The sequence below is a fragment of the Desmodus rotundus genome, chromosome 5, assembly GCF_022682495.2.
Source record: "Desmodus rotundus isolate HL8 chromosome 5, HLdesRot8A.1, whole genome shotgun sequence".
In the NCBI taxonomy this organism is placed as follows: domain Eukaryota; kingdom Metazoa; phylum Chordata; class Mammalia; order Chiroptera; family Phyllostomidae; genus Desmodus; species Desmodus rotundus.
The window spans coordinates 8,712,376-8,725,849 of record NC_071391.1 but is presented as its reverse complement, the minus strand read 5'-3'; the positions used below and the strand labels follow the sequence as shown (position 1 = coordinate 8,725,849).

The 13,474-nt window shown below is 42.4% G+C and overlaps 1 protein-coding gene across 1 annotated transcript; it reads left to right on the top strand.

Annotated features, from left to right (window-relative positions):
• Positions 1–906: 906 nt before the first annotated feature.
• Positions 907–9,398, top strand: MS4A5 (membrane spanning 4-domains A5). Its single transcript, XM_024574020.2, has 5 exons — positions 907–1,062; positions 4,516–4,644; positions 6,991–7,047; positions 8,002–8,154; positions 9,288–9,398. The coding sequence occupies exons 1-5, from the start codon at positions 907–909 to the stop codon at positions 9,396–9,398; spliced, it is 606 nt and encodes a 201-aa protein (XP_024429788.1).
• Positions 9,399–13,474: the final 4,076 nt, after the last annotated feature.

The window sequence follows — 13,474 nt, the reverse complement described above, 5'->3', positions numbered from 1 at the left end:
TTTAAACTGCATGGGTTCACTTATCCATACACTTTTTTCAATATCCAGTCAGCGCTCTGTATCCCCGGGTTTCACATCTGTGGCTTCGACTAATGGCAGATCAAAAACAGTCTTTTCCACTCAGATTGGGAGCCCACGGAGGTGGAGGGGGAATGTATGCATCGCTTTATGCCATTTTATATAAGGGACTGAAGCATCAGAGGATTTTGGTGTCTGTAACGGGAGGCCATACTAAATCATCTACCTCTGGTCACTTCGCCAGTTGACCACAGGTGCATGAGAAAACCCGAAAGCAAAGAGCTGAGCTGGACAAGAACAGTAGAAACACCCACATGATCCACAGAATTGTGAGCAAAATCAAATAGTGGTTGTTTGAAGCCACGAAGATGTGGGGTCATTTTTTCATGGCTAAAGCTAATAAATTCAAATGGCAAAATGAACAAACAAACCCTGCCAAAGTGACAGGCTAAATAGAGACTACACCGAAAGGGTTTTGTCCTTTGCCTTCCTTAAGATAAATAACTAAAATAAACGTTCACAATGCTCCTCTACTTGGGAATTGAAATGCCTTTGTCGATCAACTAGTCCCACCTGATCGATTTACATACAAGAGAGCTGAAATCAAGAGAGGGGCTGGGACCTCCCCGCAGTCACGGTCACAGCCTGACTGCACAAGGACTACTGGGCAGGTCTTCTTCTCCCCGCTCCTGGGCTTTTGACTCACTCGCCTCAAGCTCCTGACCAACCCTGAGATTCCATGACTCTGTGATTCTGTGGTTCTATGATTCCAAGACAAACTACAACAATGCCAGCACTCCAGACAATGTGGGGGACAGGAGAAGAGCATGGTCTAGACTGAAATACCAACTAAATCACTCAACACTTCAAAATATCAACAACACCATCATGGATTCAAACACTGCGCACAATCCTGTGTTTATGGTACTTCCTCCAGAGGTCGCTGTCCCCGAATCTCATCAGTCATGGGACCACACAGCCACAGCCCACGAGTCTACCACGCTTTTTCCAAAATTACTTACTACAAAAATAAAAATCTCTGGGGTAAGTGCGATTGGCCCTAACGTAAATTCTACTGAAGGTGTGTTATAAACTTAATATTTGTGTTCCCCCAAATTCACATTTGCAACCATAATCTTATGTGATGGTAACTGGAAGTGGGGATGTGGGGGGGACAATGAGTCCGTTGATGTGGAGCTTTCGTGGATGGCATTAATGCCTCGTGAGAAAGGTCAGAGAGCTAGCTAGGTTTCTTTGTGAGGACTCAACCGAGAAGTCTACAGTCTGCAAACCAGAAGAGGGTCTTCTCTAGAATCCAATCACTTTAGCACCCTGACCTCAGACTTTCAGCCTCCAGAACTGTGAGAAATAAATTTCTGCTGTTCAAAAGCCACTCAGCTCATGAGGCTTTGTTACAGAAGCCTGAACTAAGACAGGAGGTGAGGGGGGAAGAGGGAGGGAAAGTATCTGATAGCACAATGTTCTAAGATAGGAGCCAGTTCCAACTTTTGTTTCCATCTGATTCAGGAAGTATCACCTTCCTATATTAATTATGTGCAAGGATCTGGGGAGAGGAAAGCATAAAATAAATAAGCTAAGGTTTCTGGGCTCCTAGAGGTCACAAAGTAAAAATCTCCAAACTGACCACTTCAGAGATTTCTTACAGTCAAGCTGAAAGAAAGGAAAGAGAAAAAGTAAATAGAAATCAATAGATCAGATTCTATACCCTGGGCTACTGAGTTCTACAGTTTTATATTTCCCCAACAACAACAACAACAACAAAATCAGAATTCGGTTTGACAACAGGACATGGTATTTTTATATGTGGGGCTTTTGTAGAAAATCCCCTAATGTTGCAAGCGCTCATCACTCCATTCACCCATCTCTCTATTTCATGAATATTATCTTTTATTTACCAATCCTCCTTTCAGACAATGTGGGAATTCAGGTATGTTCGAGGCTGTCATATTGCCCATATCTTAAAAAATATTTGTTCTTTTAATTCCTAGCCTCCACGAATGATGTTATTAATATTTCAGAAAAAAAAACACACAGAGAATTAGAGAAAGATGGCTCACTGACATGCCAAAGAGGTCCTCCAGTCTAAACTTCCCTGGTGTGATTCATATATAATGGTATCCAATCTGCTAAAGAGTTCAAATTATTTTAACAAATGCATATTTAACTGTGTGTAAGAAACTATGTTATACACCGTGGGAAATAAATGTAACTCAGTTAAATTTTTCTCATTGAGGAGAATAAATATGTAATTTAGAAGTAATAAATTGAAAATATTAAAAACTACACTTCAATGTACCATCTAAGAAGAGCCATAAATGGTGTTGGTGGTTGAGCAGGGGAACCCGGAGAGGGAAGAGTTACTTCCCTCTAAAGGAGATGAGACAACAGTGCAGAGAATTTGGCATTCATCTGAACTCTGCAGAAGTGACAGAATTTTTTAATGGGTGGAAAAGAAAGGAGAGAAGGGAGGCGGAATGTTCTAGATGGAGAAAGTACCATGAACAAACCCTCAGGGTAGCATAGTCTGGGAACAGCAAAGGAGAGCCGGGAGAGAACAAACTAGACTTAAAAGATGTGAGAGGATTAAAAATACAAATTAAGGAATAAGAAAAATAAGAATGGATAAATAAACTGTGGGACATCTATACCATGGAGTATTACTCAGTGCTCAAAGTAAATGAGTCATCAGGCCAAAAAGAGACACAGAGGAACCTAAAATACACACGGTTCAGTGAAGGAAGCCAGCCTACAAAGGCTACAGACTGCACGATTCCCACTACATGACATTCTGGAAAAGCCAAAAAAATGGAGACAGTGGGAAGATCAGTAGCTGCCAGGGGATGGAGGGGAGAGGGAGGGATGAACAGGCGAGGGGCAGAGGATTTTGAGAGCAGGAAAACTATTCTGTACTGTAATGGTGGATACATGTTATACATTTTCCAAAATCCATGGAATGTACCACACAGAAAGAAGGGAAGGTTTAAAGAGAGAAAAGTGAACTTGTGTTTGGACATGTTGAATGTGAGGTGGGGGTAACCATGGGACATTCAAGTGGGGACGTTTGACAAGAGCTAAAATTGTGGGCCTGCAGTAGAGGAAACGAGACTGTTTACAGCTCAGCTACTTAAAGGTGAGTGAGGTTGGTCAGATTGAGAAAGTGGGCGGGAATAGAAGAGGGCAGAGGACACAGACTCATACATTGTACACCTTCCTTTCTTCATGTTGCTCTCATCCGTCGCCCCTAACATTCATCGAACCACTGCTTGGTGTTATAGTGCACTACAAGTGTGAAACAGGGAGAAAAGTAGAGAAGACGGGGGTTCTGTGAGCCCCGGGATATGGCAGTACCTTCACAGGCTCAGAGCATTTGGTTGTCCACAGAAGGGTTTTCAGACAGTTTGCTTCTGCTTGAGGCTTGGTGACTCAGAATTCAGTGCTTCTCAAACTTCAGCATTCATATGCCACAGACCTGGAGGGGTCCCCCCAGCCTCACTGAGATGTAATTGACATGAGACATTGTGTAAGTTTCAAGTGCACAATGTGATGTTTTGACACACACATGTATTGCAAATGCTTAGCGCAGTAAGATTGGTAAGTTAGTTATCACGTCCTTCACTTCACATAATTGCCATTTTGTTGTTATGGTGGGACCATGAAAACTCAACTCAACAGCGAGTTTCAAGTAGGCAATACAGTGGTGTTAACTACAGTCACCACGCTGGACCTCAGATCCTGGGACTTCTAACTGAAGCTTGTACCCACTGACCAACATCTCCCCATTGCCCCCACTCCTCAGCCCCTCACAACCGCCATTCTACTCTCTGAGGTCAATGTTTTTAGATTCCACATATAAAGGAGACCAGACAGTATTTGTCTTTCTCTGACTTACTTCACTTAGCAGAATGCCTTCACCGTCCATCTATGTTATTGCAAATAGCAGGATTTCCTTCTTTTTTATGCTGAATAATATTTCACTTCCTTTACCCATTTATCCATCAGTAGACAGTCAGGTTGGTCCCCCGTCTTACCTATTGTGAACGGTACTGCAGTGAGCATGATAGTGCAGGTTCCTCTTTAAGAAAATGATTGCTTTTCCTTTGGAAGTATACCCAGAAGTGGACTCCTGGACCACATACACGGTAGTTCTATTTTGAATTTGAACTTGGGGACTCTATTCAGCAAGTATAGAATAGGGCCTGATAGTTTGCATCTCTAGTTCCCAGGTGATGCTAAGGCTGCCAATCCGTGAACTACGCCTTCAGGAGTGTTGATTTAGGTCATTTTGCTTATTACCAAATGCCAGATGGAGGGATCTGAAAATACCTGGGTGCATGATAAATGAGGCTTCTACTACCCAGCCCTTATTCATAAAAGGGGGTAATGCCAGATCCTGTTACCAAAAGGAGATCTAACTTTTCGAAAGGGGAGCCCACCATGTTGCCTTGACCTGACCACGTCTTTTTCCTCTGTTCACAGGCTATGCAGATCCTGCTTGGACTGATGAACTTCTCTTTTGGAGTTATTTTCGTTTTCACCTTTGTAGATCCGTACCCCAGGTTTCCCTTTATATTTGTGACAGGATATCCATTCTGGAGCTCCATTCTGGTGAGTTTGGTCAATCAAGTTCAATTTAAAGCCACGTCATCAGGGATACTAGAGAATTCTCAGTTACAAAATGAGCTACATTCACTTGCATGATAGGTTCCGAAACGTCAAAATAAAAATCAATCTTGTTGAAATTATTTTCCCATTAATTCATCAGAGTTACTGATATTCCATCATTGGGTCTTGAAGGCCCTTTGGGAATATATCTTTGGATCTTGAGGTTATTTGTCCATTCATTCATTCATTCAAAATGATTTACTGTCTAAGTCAGATAAATAGAGGAAGTCAACGACGATTCAAAAGTTAATAATACATGGGCCCAACACTCTGGTTTCTCTTCAGATCATATAAATCTTTCGCCTTTTAATACATGGGCCCTGACTATGGCAAATGGTATGGAGATTCTTCCAAAAACTAAAACTAGAACTATCATATGATCCAGCAATTGCACTTTGGGGATATATCTGAAGGAAATGAATATACTACGTCAGAGAGATATCTACGTTCCCATGTTCACAGCAGCCTTATTTACATCAGCCATGACATGGGGAAAACCTCAGTGTTCATCTATGGACAAATGGAGAAAGAAGCTTACGCGCACACACACACATATAGGAATGTTCTGCCATAGAAAAATGAGGATACCCTGCCACTGTGACCACATAGATGAAACCTGAGAGTATTGTGCTAAATAAAGTAAGTCAGATAGAGACCAATACCGTATGATCTCACTTATATGTGAAATCGAAGGGGGTGAAGGATAGTAAAGAAAAAAGAGGGTCAACTATATGATGATGGTGGGCACACAATGCAATATAGAGATGGTGTGTCACAGAATTGAAATCTATGTCATTTTATTAACCATTGCACCCCATCAAATTTAATTTGAAAAAACAAACAAAAAAGAAAGAAAAAAGGGGTCAGATTTGAGGTTACCAGAGGCAGAGAGGCATAAACTTCCAGTTACAAGATAAAAAAGTACTAGGGATGAAAATACACCCCGATACATGATGACTATAGTAAACACTGCTGTATGATGTACATAAACACTCATATGTACGTATATGAGTAGATCCTAAGAGTTCTTATCACCAGGAAAAACACATTTTTCTTTCTCTTTCCTTTTCCTCGTGTATCTGTATGAGATGGTGGATGCTCACTAGGGTTATTGTGGTCATCATTTCATAAAATATGTAAGTCAAACCAATATGCTGCACACCCTAAACTTATACAGTGATGTGTATCAATCCTTCTAATAAAAGTGGAGGGAAAACAACAATCAAACAAACAGAAGTAATAATACATGAAAAATCACCATAGTGTGTGATGAATGGTGACAGGGGACATACACGCCACCTCTGTAGAAAGCTGCCTTCAGAGCAGAGGGGTGGTTGCTCGGATACATTTCCTCTCCGGCTTGACTGAGTTTCAGGAATGTTAGTCAGATGAGGACATATTTACGGAGGAACGGAGTGGGGGGTGGCTGGGTGGAAGGAGTAGGATATCTTGCTGTATGCCAAGGAAGAGAGATAAAAACAGTAGAGAAAAGCTGCAGGGGTGTCCAACCCACAGCCCATGGTCCGCATGCAGCCCGGGATGGCGATGAATGCAGCCCAGCACACAATCGTAAATTTACTTAAAACTTTCTTCTGCTTGTCAGTTTTTGTTAGTGTTTGTGTATTTAATGTGTGGCCCAAGACAACTCTTCTTCCAGTGTGGCCCAGAGATGCCAAAAGGGTGGACACCCTGGGAGAGAACACTTTCTAAGAGTTCAGTGCAGAGAGTAAGAGTGGGGGGATGAGGCTGAAGAAACGCCAGGCCATGGACTAGAAATTTAAAAATGCCTGTGCTGTGATAGGATTTGAAATTTCTACTAGACAAAGATGCTACCACTGTGACTCATCTCCATGGAAATTCTTGGGGTTTTCACAGAATTCCCAAAATATTAGCTGCAACTCTGCCTATATTCCCACCCAAGAGAAGACATTGGATTGCAAGTGGGTGTGAAGGATGTTTCTTAAAAGAATGATGGAATCTGATTGAGTCGACACCAGTGTGTCCTGAGTCTGTAATAGCTGTAAAGTGACGACGGGTGAGAAAACTAAAGTCCAGTGAAGTTTAAAAACATGGTCATGTTTAGATAAATAGTTAAGGCTAAAGCCAAATTTCTAGCCCAGTGTTCTGTCCACTATCCACTAGTGCGCAGCCCATACAGAGCATCTCATCGCCCACGCTCCCCTGAGGGTTGTGTGAAGTACAAAGGGGGGTCTGTGAAGGAAACACACAGAAGTCCATGCTGTGTGAGCTCTTCACACCCATCACTAAGCCATGCCTTCTTTTGAACAGTTCGTTAATTCCGGAGCCTGCCTGATTGCACTGGAAAGAAAGGGCACAGAAACTCTGGTGAGTTATGTCTCCCCTTTAATAAAAATTTATTTATAACTTTGAAAGGATTCATTCGAGCTTTGAAAGTGAATTTGGAAAATCATTAAGCCTCTGTAATTCTATCAGCTGTCAATCACTGCTGCCAATCAATGTTATTTTTTTTTTCATAGAATCATAAAACGTTAGTGCCCAAAGCAAGTTTTCTAGGTCATCCAGTTTAATTCTGACTTTATACATAAAGACACTGAGGTGTAGCATAAATGACTTGTCCAAGTTCCTCAGCCAAATGGCAGAATGGGTTGTCATTCCAGGAGCTCACTCGTTCTTTCTGGAAGTGTATTTGGAGCCCACTGCACACCAGGCGCTAGGACAGGCAGTAGTTTGACGGTCACGTGATAGGCACACTATTCAGACACCGCAATGAAAGCCCATAAGCAGAATCTGAAAATAAATAGGTGTTAGTGAATGCAACCTTTTAACTTACAGATAAATTATAAGTAGAATATCTTTACTTTTCTCAAAGAATCAAAGCTATGAGATATTAATGACCCAATAAGTTATTTTCAGCAAAGAACACTCCCTGCAGGTTTGCAGTTTTAGGAAGATATAAAAATTGCAAATAAATAGATATGTTTAGTTAGACGGAGTCATAAAACAAAACTGTAAATAGGCCATGACTTTGGCCAGAGCATCGAAGTGCAATGTCGTTACCTCTCCGAACTGTTTTTACCTCTTCGGTGTGCACCCCTGCGCCCAAACAAATGGCACAGACTATGGGGGATGGAAGGGTGATTACAAGTTCCCTGGACCCTCGCGTTCTGGAGATGAGGGCCCAGAGCCCAAGGACAGGGAATGACACACACCATGGGGCGGGGCAGCTCGGAGGCGCTGTGGCGCCAGGCCCCGCCCATTGTCCTGTCTGCAGACGTGGCCTAGGCCTGGCCATCCTGTTCTGTTTTCATTCTCTTTCAGGTGAAGATGAGCCGAACAATGAACTTTTTCAGCTTCCTGGCAGCAATATTTGGAATCGTTCTCCTCGCATTTGGTTTCATTGTAGATCGAAGCTACCTTTGTGGCTACTCTGGAGAAGTTAGTCAGTGTAAGGCTGTTAACATCCTATTCCTGGTAAGTACACGGCATTTTTAGGGTGAGGAATAATGGGTAGAATCGTAAATATTTATTAGCACCTAATCAGCCACATCCAAACAATGTTGCAGACAAATGTGGGGGGTTTTTTTGTTACAAACATGTACAGAAATCATAGTATCTAATAGACATTATACCAGGCATTGGGAATAGAAAACTAAACATATTATAACCCCCAACTTCAGGAATTCACAGATGAGTAAAGGAGATAAAACATGTACACTAATGAGTACAGTATATAAATAAGTGATATACTAAAAGAAAAAACGGGTGTAACAACAAGGTAGTAGTTATAGCCCTGGATGTACATTAGACTCATGAGTGGACTGTTTTTATGGTTTTGGTTTTAACATTTAGACTGGACTTCTGACAAAGCATGACAGATTGAAAACAAGCATCTTATTTCTGCTCTTTTAAAATCCCACTAAAATGAGTGTAAATGCATGTAAAAGATATGAATCTACATGGAGAGAAAAAAATAGCCTATGAGACCCACCAAAAATTGCTGAGAAGGCTTAAAATTAATCGTATAAAGAAAAGGGGGTCCTAATAGAAGTAAAATATCTCATATGGCAGACTCTAAGGAACACTGAGCCTTTGGTAGGACCACAGAAAAAGGGGGAAAGAGAAGAAAATAGATTAGTGTTGGCAACAGTAAAATGGGATTTGAGAATTGACTGTCCTCTGGGAAAAAAAAAAAAAAAAAACTACATTAAAAGAATTTTAATAGCTTTAAAAAAAAGCCCTGAAGAGCTGCAAAATCATTTGACCTCCTAGATAAATTTTTAGATGAAAGCCTAAGATCAACGAAACTACTTATACCTCAAGACCATTTGCTGATGTAGCTTATTGGGAGTCTGATTCCAGCCTGAGTGCAGCAGAGGAGAAAGAAACCAAGGGCCTGTGCGGTGCGGTGCTGTGTGGTGCTGTGCGGTGCGGTGCGGTGCTAAAGTAGCTTACACCGTAATGAGCCTCCAGCTCAGAAACAAACATTAAATACACTGGAGATGTGGGGGAGCCTTCTTATCTGGGTATTACTAACTCACTGTCATCAGAAAACCCATTATTGTGCTAATACCATGGCTCTCCTCCTTTCTTTACTCCTGTTACAGGGAATTTTGATCATGCTGATGGCCTTCAGTGTTCTGGAGTTACTCATTGCTATGTCTTTCTCCGTTCTGAGTAGACACTTTGACTGCTGTGACTGTGAGGAATGGTGTTGAAAAGCACTGTGAAAATAAAGAAGTGTTATAATATCACGGAGAGATGGATTATGTTGGTGAGGAAAAGCCAGCAGGAACACAGGACATTAAGGCTGGCAGCTCTTTGAAGCAAAGGGGAGTGACTCAGGAAAGTCGGGTTGGGGGACATTGTGGCTCACTAAGCACATCCCACCTGTTTGCAGTGTCATCCCCAAACCACATGGTCACTGCGGGGTCACCTCCTCTGTCAGTCATGCGTTCACTGACATGGAGAACAGCAGTGTGGGGTTGCTGCCCTAACAAACAGACAAAGGAACCAAAGCCCAGCGTGTGCGGTGACCAGGTCCATGATGGCCTGCTGATCTGTCCAAGAGACTCCACCTAGGGCTCCTATCCACTGTCGGGTGGGCAGATGAGTTGTTGGCTGGAAGAACGGCTTGGTCCACAAATTTTACATTGATTGTGCAAGATCAATATGATCGACTTTTAACAATTACAATAGTAACGATAATGGGGCAGAATATTGGTGAAAGCCACTACAGTGTTCCAGGCACCTTGCAAAGTGTTTTCCGTGTATGATTTATTTAATCTAACAAATGTTCTACGAGGAAAAGTTTACTATGATACTCATTTTATGGACAAGAAAACTGAAGCACAGAGAAGGTAAGCAATGTGCCCAGGGGTGCGGAGGCAGAGCCCTAATGCGGACAGGCAGCGTGGTACCAGGGCCCAAGGAGTAAACTCCTATCCCAACATACCTATGTCCCTGAAACTTGTAGTCTCAGAACCCTTTCACACTCTTCAAAACTGCTGCAGCCTCATGACGCACTACTACAGACAAAACTGTTATTAAAGTAACTACGCTTTCCAAGATAGAAAAAAATCCGTGTGGACAGTAGCACTGATATGTCGTTTTACAAATCTCTTTCTTAAGGTTACTTAACATTCTTTCGTTTTTTAGCTGTACTGAGTTATATTTTGTATACAATAAATTGCACACATTTAATGTACTTCCGATATCATCACCATAGCTGAGATATTAAGCACATCCATCACTTCCAAAAATGCTCTTGTGTTCATTTGTTGGGTTTTGTTTTTGTTTCTGGGTTTTTTCTTTTTTTTTTTTGTTTCTTTTTGGTAAGAACACAATATGAAATCTATCCTTTTAACATATTTTACAGCACACAATACCAAATTATTAACTGTAAGCACTCTGTTGCACGGGTCTTTAGAACTTACCTGCACAACAAAAACTTTATACCTATTGCAAAACAAATCCCATTTACTTAATTGCCCATTCATATCACCTGGAGAACTTTTATAAACCCCAGTGCACCACAAACTACCACATACCAATTAAGTCAGAATGTGGAGAGAGCCAGGCACCAGTGTCTTCCGAAGATCTCTAGGGGACTCTGACTCCAAGGCAGAGCAAAGTTTGGGAGCTACCACTTTTCTCTAACTTAATGGAGGACAAGTGGATTCGCTTCATTTCTTCTGTATTCAACCTACTGTGACACTTCATCTTCTGTAGCCTGTGGAGAATACCACTGTAAACTCATGGGCAGGGACAAACAGGGCTTAGTGTTGTTACAGAGTTGTTCTGAGGTCACAGACCCCCTGAAAGGGTTCAAGGACTCCAGATGGTTCCCAGACCACACTCGGAGGACGGCTGCCTTATACTACGCTGCATCCAGCGATGGAATATCTGCTCATCGTTACAGCCCTTATTAGCTCTGTCATCTCACTTAATTCTCACGAGGGCTCCTGAGAGGTATGTATGACTGGCCTATGTCGCACACATGGAAAGTGAAACTCAGTGTGGTTAACTTTTCTGAGGCCACAAAGGGATATGATTTAGAACCAGGATTTGAAGCGAAGTCCCCACCTCCAAACCCCATTATCCTATGCTTCTTCTGGCCGAGAAAAAACCTGGCGTAGTCAAAGAGATGAATTATTAGGCTTTTGTTTCTGCCGGCAGCTGGGAGGAGAGCGGCCCGTAGGTGCATGTATGAGGGCAGAGGATGGGCCGTGAGGTTCTGATAAAGATTTATTTTTAAATGTTTATTTCCAGTGGAGTGAAGTTCTCATGTAAACTATTTGGTGGCGGCCGAGTGAGGTTCAGACGTGTGAGGTTTGAGGTGTATTTAGGGGTGAGAAGCTGTCACCTCAGGGTTACGGCTTTTAAGTCAGACCCAGTTTTCAATGTCAGTTCTGAAATACAAAGCTGGTTGACTTGAACAGATTATTTAATCTTTGTGGGCTTTAAAGTCCTAGACTAAAATGCAGTAATAATACCTCCACAATGAGTTACATGAGCGTTAAACGAACTCTCTGGACTGGCTGTATCAGTGGCCGGAACTTAAAAATCACTTAGGGAATGGTAGGTTTTCTTTTAGATTTATAATTGAGGTTTCTCTTGCTTTCCAAACATCCCATTTTAACACTTCCTCTGAGTCTGGGTCAATTTCTCCCATTTCCCGAACTTTAGTTTTATGATGATAAAACAGAAAGAACCAAAACTGCGGCGTTGCATTGACAGTACTTGCCGTACACACAGGTATTCAGCTGGTGGTACTTTCCTGACTGTTAAAAACGTGCAGTAGTCCTCCAGGACAGAAAGAAGGCCTCATAAACTACAGAGCTCTTAAGCACTCAAATTTACACTTTCCTTAGTTTTAATTATTTGTAAGTATAACATTGGGACTTTCCAGCTTGTAAGCAAGTTCTATTTGCAAGCAGAAGGAATGGTGGGTGGTGGGGAGGAAAGGGTAGAGGGGTCAAATACGTAGTGATGGAAGAAGATTTAACTGTGGGCAGTGTGTCCACAATGTAATATACAGACCATGTATCATAGAGTTGTACACTTGAAACCTGTATCACTTTATTAACCAATATCACCCCAATAAATTTAATTTTAAACACGTATTTGCAATGATATCTTTAGTTTCACCTCTGAGGGACCCTGAATCTCCCTAACCAATTCTTTGAATCCAAACCCTCCAACAGCAGGTAATTCGGGGCGCCAGGGCTTCCTGCTAGTGGAGAGGGTTGTGATAATGACCTGGATGGGGGGCAGGACCGAAGTAGAGCCGTCCGCTCTCACAGCACTGCAGACCACGCACAGTCGGAAAGCCTGGCCCCGCTCCCCTGGGACATGCGGGTTGAAGGACACAAATAACTGTGACAGCACAGCGTCACGAGATGTAGAAACTACACTGTGAAATACAGTTTTCATTAGAGAGGGAACGCGTTTCCGGGATAAAAATAAATAAGAGTGTTCGGAGGCAAGGGGCATCAAAGGAAGAAAAATTCCCATCAGGCAAAAAGTAACTAAATGAAAGTTAATAAACTTTTATGTGGGCTTCAAGAAAGAGATCATTCTGTGGAAACAAGGACACTAGATAATGACAAAAGGTTTAATACAAGAAAAAAAATAGATCTAATAAAATTCCTTCAAACGTAACAGAGGGAAAAAATAATGGAACAAATAAAGTGCGGCCGACAAACCCACACGGCGCTGGGGCTGCCACACACCCAAACACTTGAAGGTCAGTCCAGCCGAGCCAGCGAAGCGCATGTAAAAGTTCACTTATGTATATAAACTCAAATTCAAGTTTATTCAGCAGCAATCACACACAGAGCCACCTAAGTGATCTCACTTGGCCGCGCCATAACAGGGCAGCAAACACACTGAGGCAGACTTGGGAAAAACGGGACCCACAGTGACAGGGATAAGAAACACCAGACGTGCAAGCCCACTTGAGCCTCACTGATGCCAGACATTTGCTCAGTCTGACCCGCTCCCACGCTCACCGAAATGATCTTGCCTTTAAGTGGAACCTAATCAGCAAAACAAACACGCAAGCAAAAGGTAACCAGAGACATTGAAATTAAGAACAAATGGATGGTACCCAGAGGGGAGGTGGGAGAGGATAATGGGGGGCAAAGGAGGAAGGGTTTTCAGGAACAACTATAAAGGACACGTGGACAAAACAAAGAGGGGGTGGAATCAGGGGAGGGAGGTGGGGATGGCTGGGGTGGCGGGATGGGTTGGGGGAGATGTGGAGGGGAAAGGCACACAGCTGTACTTGAAC